The 17,261-nt window shown below is 41.2% G+C and overlaps 1 protein-coding gene across 4 annotated transcripts; it reads left to right on the forward strand.

Moving 5' to 3' along the window:
- The first annotated feature begins 277 nt into the window (after nt 1–277).
- On the forward strand, nt 278–16,250 carry LOC117488255 (CCR4-NOT transcription complex subunit 2-like). Of its 4 annotated transcripts, none has more exons than XM_034137059.1 (15): nt 278–358; nt 2,603–2,734; nt 3,288–3,360; nt 4,763–4,910; nt 7,901–8,110; nt 8,418–8,497; nt 8,873–8,998; nt 9,487–9,656; nt 9,807–9,993; nt 11,248–11,404; nt 11,493–11,554; nt 11,639–11,688; nt 12,930–13,030; nt 13,541–13,685; nt 14,106–16,250. In XM_034137059.1, exons 2-15 carry the CDS (start codon nt 2,615–2,617, stop codon nt 14,190–14,192), a joined length of 1,716 nt encoding a protein of 571 aa, XP_033992950.1. In that variant the 5' UTR covers nt 278–358; nt 2,603–2,614; the 3' UTR covers nt 14,193–16,250. The 4 variants fall into 4 exon arrangements, with proteins under 4 accessions (XP_033992950.1, XP_033992952.1, XP_033992951.1 ...); XM_034137061.1 differs by having other exon boundaries at nt 9,873–9,993; XM_034137060.1 differs by having other exon boundaries at nt 9,526–9,656.
- The last annotated feature ends 1,011 nt before the right edge of the window (nt 16,251–17,261 follow it).

Raw genomic sequence — 17,261 nt, forward strand, 5'->3', positions numbered from 1 at the left:
TGTCTCGTCCCTCTCGTCTCGTCTTGTCTCGTCTCGTCCCGTCTTGTCTCTCTCGTCCCGTCTCCTCTTGTCTCGTCTCGTCCCGTCTTGTCTCGTCAAGTATAGTATTGTATAGTAATAGTATAGTAAAGTATAGTATTGTATAAGTATAGTTATAGTATCTAGTATAGTATAGTTATACGTCTAGGATAGTATAGTATAGTATAGTATAGTATCGTATAGATGTATTGTAATATTGCCTTACTACACTAGTAGTAAGTGATTGGGGATCCGCGCGCTCCCCACCATCCTCCTCGCTGATTGGCGAAGAGATGTCGGCCATCTTGGATAGTAGCGGGGAAGACAGATTGATGAAGCGGTAAGATCTTCTTCTTTTATTCCTTTCATTTATATCCTTCTTTTATTCACACGAAACCCGTATTTAAGTGAATACAAACAGCACACTCGGGTAGGGTTTACCACGACACAAGGGGAGGATAAAGCTCTTCTTTAAAGCTGGAGTTTGTGTTCCGCTGTTTCTGTTGTTGTTTTGGAAGCTAATGTTAGCCGACGGAGGCCCAAAACCCGGAGAAAAACACTCCTGTCTTTGGCTCTTATCTCTGCTTGTTACCTTCCTTCACACCCCCAGTTTAATCCCACTTTCCTGGTTCAACAGATCCGCTTAAAACTGTCTCCAAAAGTGGCGTTTATTTGTTGCTGTTAGCCGATTAGCAGTGAGCATTAGCTCCCACGCTAGCGTCCCTATACATTCCTAATGATTAAGCTGCTAGCACAAGCTCACTACTTAGCTATCATGTAGCTCCTGACACAGTTCACACCTAATGCCAGATACAAGCTTTTACTTTAACGGTACTCCGGAACATAATTATAATCAGGATATCTTGGTTAATATGTGAATGTGGGAGGAAAGCTGTGGTGATTTAATGGTGGTTTTAGTTAGGAAGATTATGGGACATAGCATTAGCTCATAAAGCTAACATTAGCCTTTTGCTGCAGCTTTCTTTGAAACGAAAAGAAATGTGAAGCTCAGAAACTACTTTTTACTATTCAATTTCTGTATTTTAATTTGACTGCTGGCCTATCTGCTTAATTGTACCTCTATCCAACCCACTAAGTTCAAGACACTTTTTGTACATCGACTTTTAAATCCATTTGTAACAATACACATGTCTATTGTTGTCGTACTAAGGTGCAGTGGAATTTACAAGGCTTTCATTCAAATAAAACCACGATTTGATTCTATTTTCGCTTTTTTTTCTGCTTATCAAAAAAGTGTGTACCCACATTTGACACTTACGATTATCTTACGTTATTGTATTTTATATGTATTCTTTATTTATTTTTAGAATGAAACCTATGATGATAACACAAAGAAGGAAATAGGAAATCATAAATACTGTTTGAATAAAGTATCCCATAGGCACTTAAATACATATTACTTATGTGTACAATGATCTTTATTGTTGTTGTAATTAGAATAAAAACATCTGTGAAACTACTTTTTGGTTCAGGGGGCTGTTTCTATCCTGAAACACACTGTTTCCAAGTCACACTTTATTAATCATAATAAGCCTGTAAGACACTGTTTAGTGGATAGCAATGCTACACCGTGGGCTAAATGCTATCAGGCTTTGCAGTCAGACTGTCCTGGACTAAGCACAAGTGATGAAGAGAGATGCTGATCATAAAGTGAAGGGTTATAATGTGCACACTTTGTCTCACTCTTTCACATATAGATCATTAAAGAATAATGCACAAAAACATATGTTATGATGGTTATTTTCATCATTCATATGTCTGTAGCTTTTTAACAGATGCCAGACTGGTGAAACCGTTTGTTCTAAAATCTACAGACAATAATTGTTTGTGTGTAGCCTTTATTTAACCAGGTGAAAAATCCCATTGAGATCAACGATCTCTTTTTCAAGGGAGACCTGTGGAAAAATTATAACAATGTTCCCAGAGTTTTTGTGTTACCATCCAGGAAAAGTGGTGCTCATTTCCCCTCAAACACAAGGGGAAGAAATTGTGATTTGGTTGCATTTATTTATTTGTTCAGACGAGTCTGATGTTGCAGGATAATCTGTGGTCAGTGCTCTTCAAATAAGATGCTGAAGCTTCATTTAAAATCACAAAATGTACACTTTTTCCAAACCTACTCTCTGTATACTTACACAAAAAGTTATGTGCTTAAGGAGTTAGAGTAACCATGGTTTGGCTTATATAGGCGCTGCTGTGCCCATCTTCAAAATTATTAATAATCACTGTGCCTCAAAGAAAAGCGGATTATCTGAGCAAGTAGATTAATTCAGCAGCATTTTGGGACAGTCTTTAACATCTAAGTTAAACAGACAACAAACATCGGTTTTATCTGCTTTATTAAATGTATTTGCTTTGTTTTAACTTAGATTTTGTGACACAATGTGAGCATAATACCGGTTTGTGTTTGCAGACTTAAAATGTTGAGAGTTTAAAAAAAGAACGACTTAATGTGACTTTATTCTCAAAGATGTAGGCATGCGTTTGGGCTTGCAGAGTAATGTGTTTGCTCCTGATAACAGCGGACGTTTGAATCTGAGTGTCCTGTGTTTTTATTTCTCAGGTGACACACGGTATGTTTGGTGCTAACCGGAAGAAGTTTATGGAGGGAGGGATAGAGAGCGATTACGCGGACGACTCCAGTCTCTACTACACCCAGCAGTCCATGTTCCCTCCTCACCGCCCTGACAAAGACGTAAATAAACTGTTCAAATATTCCTCAGGGATTTGATTAAAACTGCATCTGTTTGTTTACTACTATTTACAAAACCCCCAAACAGTACCAGCTTAGTTGTTTTTAACTTGGAGAAAGTTGTTGCAAGGCGAGACTGTACTTCCATTATTTCTGGTTCAGTTGCATTATGGATTTCTTTCACCATGGTGCGTTATTTTCTAATTTAGAGAGTCACAAAGTAAAACAAAAATACTAAGAAATTATGTTTCAACGCTTCAGCTGCCATTGTATTATTTCCCCCTTATCTTTGTTTTTCATTTTTACTTACAACCCAACGTTAGTCCTATTTTTAAGCAACGTCTTTCCACTTCTTTTGAGATAACATTATTCATTTGAGACGTTTGACTTATTTTGGTAAAATTATTAAAACATTTCTTTAGGAAAACAAGTTGGTATTTTATAAGAAAGGAGTAATAACCGTTTTTTGTACTGTTTATCGACAACTGCAGGGTGGACAGGTGGACATACCTTTGTGTTTCATAAATAAAATATATTGTGTTTCTTTTCTCTCCAGATGCTGACGTCTTCCTCTGCTTCCTCAACGGGTCAACTGTCACAGCTAGGAGCCAGTTTATATGGCCCGCAGAGTAAGACTCTTTAAAGTAGAGACACTACATACTGATATACACCTGAACACCAGCAGGAGAGGACTCTTTAAAGTAGAGACACTACATACTGATATACACCTGAACATCAGCAGGAGAGGACTCTTTAAAGTAGAGACACTACATACTGAAATACACCTGAACACCAGCAGAGAGGACTCTTTAAAGTAGAGACACTACATACTGATATACACCTGAACATCAGCAGGAGAGGACTCTTTAAAGTAGAGACACTACATACTGATATACACCTGAACACCAGCAGGAGAGGACTCTTTAAAGTAGAGACACTACATACTGATATACACCTGAACATCAGCAGGAGAGGACTCTTTAAAGTAGAGACACTACATACTGATATACACCAGAACATCAGCAGGAGAGGACTCTTAAAGTAGAGACACTACATACTGATATACACCTGAACATCAGCAGGAGAGGACTCTTTAAAGTAGAGACACTACATACTGATATCCACCTGAACATCAGCAGGAGAGGACTCTTTAAAGTAGAGACACTACATACTGATATACACCTGAACATCAGCAGGAGAGGACTCTTAAAGTAGAGACACTACATACTGATATACACTGAACATCAGCAGGAGAGGACTCTTTAAAGTAGAGACACTACATACTGATATACACCTGAACATCAGCAGGAGAGGACTCTTTAAAGTAGAGACACTACATACTGATATACACCTGAACATCAGGAGGAGAGGACTCTTTAAAGGAGAGACACTACATACTGATATACACCTGACATCAGCAGGAGAGGACTCTTTAAAGTAGAGACACTACATACTGATATACACCTGAACATCAGCAGGAGAGGACTCTTTAAAGTAGAGACACTACATACTGATATACACCTGAACATCAGCAGGAGAGGACTCTTTAAAGTAGAGACAACTACATACTGATATACACCTGAACATCAGCAGGAGAGGACTCTTTAAAGTAGAGACACTACATGCTGATATACACCTGAACATCAGCAGGAGAGGACTCTTTAAAGTAGAGACACTACATACTGATTTACACCTGAACATCAGCAGGAGAGGACTCTTTAAAGTAGAGACACTACATACTGATATACAACCTGAACATCAGCAGGAGAGGACTCTTTAAAGTAGAGACAACTACATACTGATATACACCTGAACATCAGCAGGAGAGGACTCTTTAAAGTAGAGACACTACATGCTGATATACACCTGAACATCAGCAGGAGAGGACTCTTTAAAGTAGAGACACTACATACTGATTTACACCTGAACATCAGCAGGACCCCCTTTTAGTTTATTTAATGTAATACACATCTGCAGCTGATAAAAGTATATCAGTATAAACATGTTTTCTCTCTCTCTCTGTATCTTTAGGCGCTCTGGGGTTTCCCATGCGTGGGATGAACAGCAGTGCAGCGCCGCAGTTAAGTCGAAGTGGATTAAACCAACCAGGAAGCCAACTCCCGAGCCACGGCAGCACAGCGAACACCGGCACGATGCACACACCCCCCTCACCCAGCAGGTAACACACACAAACACACACACACACACACACACACACACACACCCTAAATATATGATATAACACATTAGCGTTGTATCACGTCTAATGAACCTTTAAACTCGTAGATACACAACTCAAGCTGGCCTTCCTGCATCATATAAGATATATATATATATATATACATATAAGATTTTATAGACTTTATTGATCCTAATTTGGGAACTTTTTTCCTCACCGCAGCATGTCAGAGCAAGGTACTGCACATAATGTGAACATAAAAAGAGTAGATGATAAACCAACGTAAATATAAACATCACGAAATAGAAATAAAACTGAACTAAAGAGTAAAATATCTACTTGTAGACTAACTAAACCCTATGGATGGCCGAATCACAGTTAACACAATTGAAACCCTTATTACTTATCGTATCTGCACAAACAAGATATCGATTAGCAAGCTGAGATTCCACAGATTCTACTGGTATTGGTATCATCACTGAGCGATCATCACTGAGCGATCATCACTGAGCGATCATCACTGAGCGATCATCACTGAGCGATCATCACTGAGCGATCCTCACTGAGCGATCTTCACTGAGCGATCATCGCTGAGCGATCATCACTGAGCGATCCTCGCTGAGCGATCATCGCTGAGCGATCCTCGCTGAGCGGTCATCGCTGAGCGGTCATCGCTGAGCGATCATCGCTGAGCGATCAGAACTGAGCGATCAGAACTGAGCGATCAGAACTGAGCGATCCTCGCTGAGCGATCATCGCTGAGCGATCATCGCTGAGCGATCATCGCTGAGCGATCCTCGCTGAGCGGTCATCGCTGAGCGGTCATCGCTGAGCGATCATCGCTGAGCGATCCTCGCTGAGCGGTCATCGCTGAGCGATCATCGCTGAGCGATCATCGCTGAGCGATCAGAACTGAGCGATCCTCACTGAGCGATCCTCACTGAGCGATCCTCACTGAGCGATCCTCACTGAGCGATCAGAACTGAGCGATCAGAACTGAGCGATCCTCACTGAGCGATCAGAACTGAGCGATCAGAACTGAGCGATCAGAACTGAGCGATCAGAACTGAGCGATCAGAACTGAGCGATCAGAACTGAGCGATCATCACTGAGCGATCAGAACTGAGCGATCAGAACTGAGCGATCAGAACTGAGCGATCAGAACTGAGCGATCCTCACTGAGCGATCAGAACTGAGCGATCAGAACTGAGCGATCAGAACTGAGCGATCAGAACTGAGCGATCAGAACTGAGCGATCATCACTGAGCGATCAGAACTGAGCGATCATCACTGAGCGATCATCACTGAGCGATCATCACTGAGCGATCCTCACTGAGCGATCCTCACTGAGCGATCCTCACTGAGCGATCCTCACTGAGCGATCAGAACTGAGCGATCATCACTGAGCGATCATCACTGAGCGATCATCACTGAGCGATCAGAACTGAGCGATCATCACTGAGCGATCCTCACTGAGCGATCCTCACTGAGCGATCCTCACTGAGCGATCCTCACTGAGCGATCAGAACTGAGCGATCAGAACTGAGCGATCAGAACTGAGCGATCATCACTGAGCGATCATCACTGAGCGATCATCACTGAGCGATCAGAACTGAGCGATCATCACTGAGCGATCCTCACTGAGCGATCCTCACTAAGCGATCAGAACTGAGCGATCATCACTGAGCGATCCTCACTGAGCGATCATCACTGAGCGATCAGAACTGAGCGATCATCACTGAGCGATCCTCACTGAGCGATCCTCACTAAGCGATCCTCACTGAGCGATCCTCACTGAGCGATCCTCACTGAGCGATCATCACTGAGCGATCAGAACTGAGCGATCATCACTGAGCGATCAGAACTGAGCGATCCTCACTGAGCGATCATCACTGAGCGATCAGAACTGAGCGATCATCACTGAGCGATCAGAACTCGCGGCGAAATGACAACACCAACAAAATTAGCTTTACAGAACCAAATCGGAAAATAAGTCTTGCCGTTGCTGTTATTCTGATCAAAAGTCGTGTTCAATGGCATTAAAACGTTAATCCATAGGTTAATCCAATGTGTCTGTCACTTTGAAATGATTTCTGATAATCCATCAGCATATTTATGTCAATAACGGAGTTTTCATATTAGCTGCTACGATAGCCACCAGAGTGCATCGCAGCTTCCGGTTCCGGGGCATTCTGGCTACGCATCACTCATTCACCAATGGGTAATGTTTAGATGGATTTTTAGGAACTTCCCCTTGATTCTATTGGCTCTAACGGGTTAAAAAAAATATGTCAATCATCCAAATCGACAAAGGGGTTCCAGAGATATGGAAAATCCACCCAAATGACCCCAGAAGTGTTTTTCTTTGCTAAATCTCTCTAAAAAGGTCAAATGTCACTTGTTTTGCATCAATCTTGATACAGGATACTTATTATATGTTATAGTTTGGATTCCTAAAGCTTTTAGTCTCCTATCCCATCATCCAAGGGTAGTTTTCACTATAAGTAATGTTTTGGACGGACACTATAATTTAAATGTTTTTACAATGTTCAATCTGAATTGACTTTAAAATAAAAAAACATCTATATTGATTCTCACTTTTCTAAATCCAACTCACAGGTTTATCATTACTTTGAGAATAAAGATTATTAATTTAACCCTTTTAGAAGGGAAGATATGGTCATTTGTTCTGGGAAAGTCATTTTCGAGCCTGAGACCTGAAAAACAGGCTCGGGGCTGAACAGGTTAATGTTGTTTCCGTTTTAATATTTTAATTCAACTTTTTGTTTTTCTATTTATTTCTTTTTTATCACCACTGTAAAGTGTCTTTGAGCACCTGAAAAAGCACTTAGAAATCAAATGTATTATTATTATTAAAAATGTGAAGACAAGTCCAGTTATAAATTATATTATTCTATTAGTCCCGTAAACCTCCATATTTCACATCCTGCTGCCCCTCCTCACGTTGCTTCTCCCTCGTCTCTCTGCAGGGGGATTCTGCCGATGAACACCCGGAGCGTCCTGAACCACAGCCAGCAGGTCGGGGGTCCCACGGCGCAGTCGGGGGGGATGGGGGGTGTGGGAGTGGAGAGGGGGGGGGGCGGCAGGAGCAGCAGCATGGGCAGTCCCAGCCGGTCGTCACCCAGCATCATCGGGATGCCCAAACAGCAGCAAGCACGGCAGCCCTTCACCATAAACAGGTCCTTTGACTATATCTATGCATTCATCCTTTACTTGTTGAGTTTCGGCTGATTATTTACTTCTATTATTCTCATTTTGTTTTCTATACTTCACTTTTTTATAGTTTCATTTTAGTTATTTAATATGTGCTTTCCATGTGAGCAGCTTTTAAAGCAAAGTTTTAGGATAAACAACAACAAATATGGATGAAAGCTTAATATTTAATTAAATAAAAGCATGTTTTAAAAGTCTTATTAATTGATGCACTGTTTCTTTAAGATTAAAGTATCAAACTAATCCTTTATTGTGTCTCTGTTTGTGTGTCAGTATGTCGGGGTTTGGTGTGAACAGGAATCCAGGATACAACATGAACAGCTCCCTATCCAACAACATCTTCAACGGCACAGGTACATCAAAAGAAACGCATTGAATACCATTGTTTTGTATTTCCTTTCCTTTCCTTTGGCTGTTACACACATGAAGATACTTTGTGTGTGTGTGTGTGTGTGTGTGTGGTGTGTGTGTTGTGTGTGTGTGTGTGTGTGTGTGTGTGTGGGTGTGTGTGTGTGTTGTGTGTGTGTGTGTGTGTGTGTTGTGTGTGTGTGTGTGGTGTGTGTGTGTGTGTGTGTGTGTGTGTGTGTGTGTGTGTGTGTGTGTGTGGTGTGTGTGTGTGTGGTGTGTGTGTGTGTGTGGTGTGGTTGTGTGTGTGTGTGTGTGTGTGTGTGTGTGTGTGTGTGGGTGTGTGTGTGTGTGGTGTGTGTTGTGTGTGTGTGTGTGTGTAGACGGCAGTGAGAATGTGACGGGGTTGGATCTGTCGGACTTCCCCGCGTTAGCGGATCGGAGTCGGAGGGACGGAGGCTCGAATCCCACACCGCTCCTCAACCCGCTGGCCGGTCGGGCTCCGTACGGTAAGAGAAAGCAGTGTGTGTGTGTGTGTTAGCAAACCAAAAACACACTTTAATATCATTACTTGTTTCAATTTAGAGCCTATATCTGTACAATATAGTCAAATTAAAAGCCACCTTTTCTAAACTCTGCTTCAGTAATGTCATAAAAGATTAAAAGAAGACACAGATAAAGCAAAATAATGTATTTACCCCGTTGAGAAAGTGGGGTTGGTATCAGTTACTCCATTACAAACAATTATATAAACATAATTATAAAAAGAGAAAGTGAAAATGTCAAATTTAAGATAAAACAAAATATATATATATATAAGAAGAGAAAGTTTAAATGTGCAAAGTAAAGTAGAATAAAATGTGTTTCTAAATATTAAAAGATGTAATGACATAATAGAAATGTGGAGAAATGTGTACAATTACCACCCAAGAGAAACTGGGATCTTTTTTTAATTGTGACTCTAATGTTTTTATCGTATCCCATTATTGCGTTGCAGTCGTTGCGTCGCTAACCACGCTATCCTCCATGTTTCCAGTTGGCATGGTAACGAAGCCATCCAATGAGCAGTCTCAGGATTTCTCGATTCACAACGAGGATTTCCCGGCTCTCCCCGGGCCCAACTACCAATCAAAAGACCCCAGCAGCACCAGCGAAGACAGCAAAACGGTTAGACTCCTTACTCCTTTAAATATATTTTGTTTACTTTTTCTGTTTGTGTTTGTTTGTCGAAACTAAACTAAATTAACGAAAATTAACTTGGTGTGAATCGAGTGTTAATCTGTTTTTCATCACGGTGTCTTTTCCTTACTTGTGCAGCGCTCTCACGTCCTGACTCGTCCCATTTTTTCGGACTGTTTTTTCCCTCCGTTTTTGTCCAATCAGAATCTGAACTCGTCGGGTAAGCCCGCCTCCAACTCAGACGGTCCAAAGTTCCCCGGAGACAAGAGCTCCGCGCCTAGCAACAACAACCAGCAGAAGAAAGGGATTCAGGTGCTTCCTGATGGTGAGACCAAAGAAAAATAATACATATTTCAAGTCATGTGACCGTGCTGTAGTTCCTTTATAGCCCAACATTAGCCACCTTTAGCTTAGCGGTGGTGACGTGAAGTCATGTGACCGTGCTGTCGTTCCTTTATAGCCCAACATTAGCCACCTTTAGCTTAGCGGTGGTGACGTGAAGTCATGTGACCGTGCTGTAGTTTCTTTATAGCCCAACATTAGCCGCCTTTAGCTTAGCGGTGGTGACGTGAAGTCATGTGACCGTGCTGTAGTTCCTTTATAGCCCAACATTAGCCACCTTTAGCTTAGCGGTGGTGACGTGAAGTCATGTGACGTGCTGTAGTTCCTTTATAGCCCAACATTAGCCACCTTTAGCTTAGCGGTGGTGACGTGAAGTCATGTGACCGTGCTGTAGTTCCTGTATAGCCCAACATTAGCCGCCTTTAGCTTAGCGGTGGTGACGTGAAGTCATGTGACCATGCTGTAGTTCCTTTATAGCCCAACATTAGCCACCTTTAGCTTAGCGGTGGTGACGTGAAGTCATGTGACGTGCTGTAGTTCCTTTATAGCCCAACATTAGCCACCTTTAGCTTAGCGGTGGTGACGTGAAGTCATGTGACCGTGCTGTAGTTCCTGTATAGCCCAACATTAGCCAGCCCTTTAGCTTAGCGCTGGTGACGTGAAGTCATGTGACCGTGCTTGTAGTTCCTTTATAGCCCAACATTAGCCGCCTTTAGCTTAGCGGTGGTGACGTGAAGTCATGTGACCGTGCTGTAGTTCCATTATAGCCCAACATTAGCCACCTTTAGCTTAGCGGTGGTGACGTGAAGTCATGTGACCGTGCTGTAGTTCCTTTATAGCCCAACATTAGCCGCCTTTAGCTTAGCGGTGGTGACGTGAAGTCATGTGACCGTGCTGTAGTTCCATTATAGCCCAACATTAGCCACCTTTAGCTTAGCGGTGGTGACGTGAAGTCATGTGACCGTGCTGTAGTTCCTTTATAGCCCAACATTAGCCGCCTTTAGCTTAGCGGTGGTGACGTGAAGTCATGTGACCGTGCTGTAGTTCCATTATAGCCCAACATTAGCCACCTTTAGCTTAGCGGTGGTGACGTGAAGTCATGTGACCGTGCTGTAGTTCCTTTATAGCCCAACATTAGCCACCTTTAGCTTAGCGGTGATGACGTGAAGTCATGTGACCGTGCTGTAGTTCCTTTACAGCTTTATAACGTTCGCTTTTCCTCTCTTTTTTTTTGCAGGGCGGGTGACCAACATCCCGATCGGCATGGTAACGGATCAGTTTGGGATGATCGGCCTGCTGACGTTCATCCGGGCGGCAGAGACCGACCCCGGCATGGTGCACCTGGCTCTGGGCTCCGACCTCACAACGCTGGGCCTCAACCTCAACTCCCCGGAGTACGATGAGACCCCAAAGCTTTTTCATGTTTTTATTTAACAATGTGTTTCAAAATCTAATAAGAATCTCTTTCTCAATTTGTCTCAGGAATCTTTATCCTAAGTTTGCGTCTCCCTGGGCGTCGGCTCCGTGTCGACCGCAGGACATAGGTGAGTATAGTTTCATTTATATGTGATTTATTTGGGATAATTATGGAGTGTTTGACCTCGTTTTGCTTCCTCTTCTCTCCGCAGACTTTCACGTCCCCTCAGAGTATTTAACCAACATCCACATAAGGGACAAGGTACGTACCTCAAATAAACACCGGAAAGTAATTCAGTGTTTCATGTTTGAGCATCTCTGTCAATTATACCACATTTTTATCAGTTCTTCCATCAATGATTAACTGTACATAGATGCTGAAGAACTAGTTAATATTTACAGGAAATTAACCCTGATTTTTACCTGAATGTACCATGCAGAGGTGGGAGTAAGTCCTACATGTGCAAGTCATGAGCAAGTCTCAAGTCTTGACCTACAAGTATCAAGCAAGTCCCAAGTCACTGTGGTGAGAGTCAAGCAAGTCAAGTCATACGAAATTCTGATGAATAAGCCCAGTTTCCACATTTAATAAAATAAACGAGGCATCTCTTTTCCTCTCTCTCTCTCTCTCTCTCCTCTCTCTCTCTCTCTCTCTCTCTCTCTCTCTCTCTCTCTCTCTCTCTCTCCCTCTCCTGACAGCCCGTCAGTATCAGGGTTAGTCAAAATGAATCCCTTGGCGGTTCTAGTGTTCATTTACCGTTTTGTCTTCTCTTTGCTTAATCGATTTGAAACCAAGTCTGACGTAGCTTAAACTTAACGTTAGCTTCCTAGCTAACACAACACATTCACGCAGCTTTCTCTGTGGGTTTTTTGTAGTGACGAATGAAGTTGGATGTTGTGGTGGTCGTGTCACTGATCTTTATGCTGCAGACCCTGCATACCGCTGTTCTCTTCTTATTAGCGTCATCGACAACATAATCCTTGAATCCAAACTTCACTATTTGTGGAGTAACGCTAGCCGCTGCCATGTTAACTGACACTCCTGCCGTCTAGTGGGTTGCCAGGTTTGCGCGCACGGCGCTATAATCACCCAATCACGTTTTTCGAAAAAACTAAACGTAATATCTCACTACAAAAACAAACGCAAATATTTAATTTTAAACAGTCAAGTCCTTTCAAGTAATCTGTCTCAAGCTTAAGTCAAGTCTCAAGTCATGAATACCAAGTCAAAGTCAAGTCAAGTCTTTTATCAATGTTAGTCAAGCAAGTCTCAAGTCCAAAAATATGCGACTCGAGTCTGACTCGAGTCAAGTCATGTGACTCGAGTCCCCACCTCTGGTACCTAGTAAATAATAAGAAAATGATTGGTATTGGTAAAAAATGTAAAATGACTTAGTGTTTTAGTGTTCAGTTAATTTAATCTATTATTTACTGTATAATAAATGCACTAGATGTCGTAAATCATATGTTAAACCTGTTCCCCTGTTCTTTTCATGTCTCCAGTTAGCAGCTATCAAGTTGTCGCGGTATGGAGAAGATCTGCTGTTTTACCTCTACTACATGAACGGAGGAGACCTACTACAACTTCTGGCTGCAGTAGAACTGTGAGACACAAAAACACAAATAACAATAAACTGGAAAAAACATAACAATTAAAGGGAGGCGTGTGGCGCAGTGGACTAGTGCGTTGGTGTTGGGATCAAGGGAGCACAGGTTCAAACCCCACTGCAGTCAGCATGTCGTTGTGTCCCTGAGACACTTCACCCCAAAGTGCTCCTGTGGGGATTGTCCACAGTATTGAGTATGTAAGTCTCTTTGGATAAAAGCGTCTAACATGTAATGTAAGGTGGCCCTCTTGTAAACATGTAAATGGTCGGCAAAGGCTGAAATACCAAAGTTACGGAACATAGTGACATCACTACGGAACACTCGCGCTCCTATTGGCTGGCGCTCCAACACATTGTAACACATCTCTATGCGGTTGACCAATCACAACAGAACAGTTTAAACACTCAATCAAAACAATTATTAGATGGGATTTTTTTTTTCAGCAGTCCTTTTTACGTGTGTGTGTGTATGTGTGTGTGTGTGTGTGTGTGTGTGTGTGTGTGTAGGTTTAACAGGGACTGGCGGTACCATAAGGAGGAGCGGGTTTGGATCACTCGGGCTCCGGGGATGGAGCCCACGCTGAAGACCAACGCCTACGAGAGAGGGACCTACTACTTCTTCGACTGCCTCAACTGGAGGAAGGTGGCGAAGGTAGAAAACATTAAAAAAGTTGTTTATTTATTCCTGACACACAATCATGTCCACACGTATGTACTGTCTATTCTAAACTCAGCTTTAATGTGAGAGAAAATCTGTGTTTTTTAATGTTACTTTAATCTTAACATTTTCTACTTTTATTTCTTGGAGATTTAAATATATTCTTTTTTCACTTTAATCTCAGAATATTAACATTTATATCTTGAGATTTCTCTTTTAAATATAGCCCGTAAATCTCAGTAATAATCTTTTTGTTATTGTTGAGTTTCACACATCGAAGTTATTCTCATCGTTTTTTCTCTAAAACATACGACTTGAATCTTGGAATCTGAAATTCCCATTTATTCCTAATTAATAAATGTCGACCCTCATCCTCTGTTTCATAAATCTGACTTCCTCTCCGTGTGTTTTCAGGAGTTTCACCTGGAGTATGAAAAACTAGAAGAGCGGCCTCACGTTCCCTCCACGTTCAACTACAATCCCGCCCAGCAGGCCTTCTGATTGGCTCTACCTCCTCCTCCTGCCTGCTTGCCTGCCTGCCATTGGTCCTCCTGGCTGTCAATCATCACCTCCTAGCCCCGGCCCCTTTTAGGTTTCTCCACCTGCACACACTCACAGTGAATCTGGCCAGGAGAGGACTTCCTGCTCTCTCTAAACACTGATAGACTTTATGATTTTAACTTTGGTTTGTTCCTTACCTCATTCTCTGTTTACTTTTTATTTTATTTCCCAACCCCCCCCCTCCATGTGGACTTAACGCCAGCACAGTACAACACACACACACACACACACACTGTAAATAACTGTCCATCTGATCCTGTGATTCCTCTTAAAAAATTGACTATTTTTGTCGAGAGAAGCTTTTAAAAAAACGGATTTTAAACAATAAAATCACCTGTCAGGTGGATAATTATTTCACACACTGTGTCACAGCTCTCTGATCTTTGGCAGGAACAATATCCCCAGCAGCATTACACACACACACACACACACACAGACATCAGCAGACAGCGGAGAGTCAGGAGAGGAAATGCAATGTACATTGTAGCACTATTTCATAATAAAAAAAGAAAAAATATCCTTTTTTGGTTTGTTCATATCATGTGAAGATTCGTGTTAATTTTAAAGATTTTTTTTGTTTATTTTTTAATTAATGAGGTCAAGTTTAGCAGCCAGAAACACAAAGAGTCACTGAGCGGGATGTTTGACATTTAAAATGATTTGCACTTGTTTTTTGAACATCCTTTAAAACGTGGGATGTGTCATAATGCCTCTGATTGGTGGATTAAAGTAACAGAACAAATGTTTAAATGTTAGCACATCCCTTTCACATGGACGCAGCTCTTTCCCAGTTTTCACCTTTTAATTTCATTTTTATTTCCATTATTAAAGCTCCCTGTTTCTCCTCCTGTTTCTAATTGTTATATTTAAGTTCTACTCCTTTTCCACCTCCCACATTAAATATCTTTTTTTTTCTGCCCGGCAACAGTCTGGACCAATCAGAATGCAGGAGTGACCTTTCACGAGAACTTACTGACATTTTTGAGAAATTCTCTTTCATGTCGATAGTTAAACTCTCCAGTCTGTACGCTAACTATGAATCTAGCACCAGGACATATTAGCTTAGCATGAAGACTACTTTTTACTTTTTATACAAATTAAACAAATACAGTTAATCAGCCTTATAGTTGCTGGTAGGTGGATTTTGTTAGCGCTAAGCTAGCTTTTTCCTCCTGTTTCGAGTCTTTATGCTAAGCTAAGTTAGCCGGTTGTAGCTTTATTTTTACCATACAGACATGAGAAAGATAATAAACAACATTCCCTAACCTTTACTTTTAGGCCACGTCTACGAGTATACAGATATTTTGAGATGGCTTATATTTTTTACGCGGTGTTAAGAAATAGTCAAATAGTCATTTTTAAGATATTTCAAGACTGGAGCTTTGATGATAATTTTTAGACGTTTCACGTACACGAAGATTATCAATTAATTGAAAAACATACGGTAAATTAGTAGAAAAATAAAACAACATTTTCCAGGTAATATCTGTATACACGTAGACATGCCTTTAAAGTTATCGACACTCAAAACCAACATAAAAATCCCATTTTCTTTACGTTAAATACCACATTTTTTTACTTTTGAATTCCCTCCAGGAGGCACCAATGTACATGTATGTGTATATATATATTTAAATATATATACACATACACATAAGGCAGTATTTTTAAGAAGTCTGATTCGAGGAGTGCTCCCCCTGCTGGTAAACGATGCAATACTTCCACCAGGAGACGGTTTTTATAGGGGACCAGACTCGACTCCGCCCACAATCCACCACAGCCAATCAGTGGCGACCACCGGTTTTTGCTCCCATTCACAGTGCAGCAGCAAAAAAAAGCCAAGGACACGCCCACTGAACCCCATGTGACCCGCTCTATAGGAGATCTGATTGGAGGACGAGGACTGAGGCACTTGGCCGTTTTTGGCTGTTTTATTAAATATGGCAGCTAGTGTTTTAATAGGAAAAAAGAATAAAATATTCTGGTAATGAAACTGAAGGAGGACTCGTGTGTTGTTATTACGAGGTTGTGTTTGTTTGTTTGTTGGTCTGTGTGGTTGTTAATTTATTTGTTTATATTAAGCGTCTTTGAGCAAAAGCGCTATACAAATCCCATGTATTATTATTATTATTATTTGTCATTATTATTGGATCAGAAACATTTCGTTTGTCACAGCTACAGCTTTTTTGTTAGTTTGTTTATTTTGCTAGGTTTTTGCTTTTTTGTTGGTTTGTTTGTTTGTTTGTGGGTCGATAAAGAAACCGTACAGTTTTGAATCTGATCTGACTGATGCAGGAACTACTTTTCTTTCTGAAAATAGTATTGGTGGAGGTCGCCATTCATGAATTCACCTTCTAGTTGTTCTTTATTATTGTGCGTGAAGCTTTTTTTGCAGGACTGAAAAGTTACTGAAGAAGATTTCCTCCTGTTTTCGACTTCTCGTCTTCATCGCTTCTCAAAAAGATGATTACCTGGAAACTGAACTACAACACAGGTAAGTCTTCATCAAATGTTGGCACTGTTATTTATGGTTTTATTCTCACCCTTTTTGGTTAAGCTCTTTGGTTTCCAGGCGCCTGTTGGGGGTTAGTGGGAAAGATGGATATGTTCTGTTCACAAACATTAGCATGGATTTCATCTTGGAACACGTCTCAGTCGCTGCCGCTTCATTCAGTGGGAATCTGATGCCTTTTTTTTTACATCAAATTGTTGCATTTTATGGCCCAAACATTTGGATTATTGTGTTTCAGTAGTTCCTCCACATGAGGGCACACACACATACTCACACACACTCATGCACATGCACACACACGCACACTACATTTATTCCATAAGGATCAAATTGTTGTTTTACTAAATAGACCTGGAAATCAGCTGTGATGACTTTATTATGGATTTACATGTTTACCATTTTGGTTATTTGGTATAGTAAGACAATTTAGTGTTCCGTCAACAAACTTGTAAAGCAACCGTCTTGAGAAGCGTTAAGTTAACTCCCAGAAGTATTGA

Source organism: Trematomus bernacchii, unplaced genomic scaffold, assembly GCF_902827165.1.
Source record: "Trematomus bernacchii unplaced genomic scaffold, fTreBer1.1, whole genome shotgun sequence".
In the NCBI taxonomy this organism is placed as follows: Eukaryota; Metazoa; Chordata; class Actinopteri; order Perciformes; family Nototheniidae; genus Trematomus; species Trematomus bernacchii.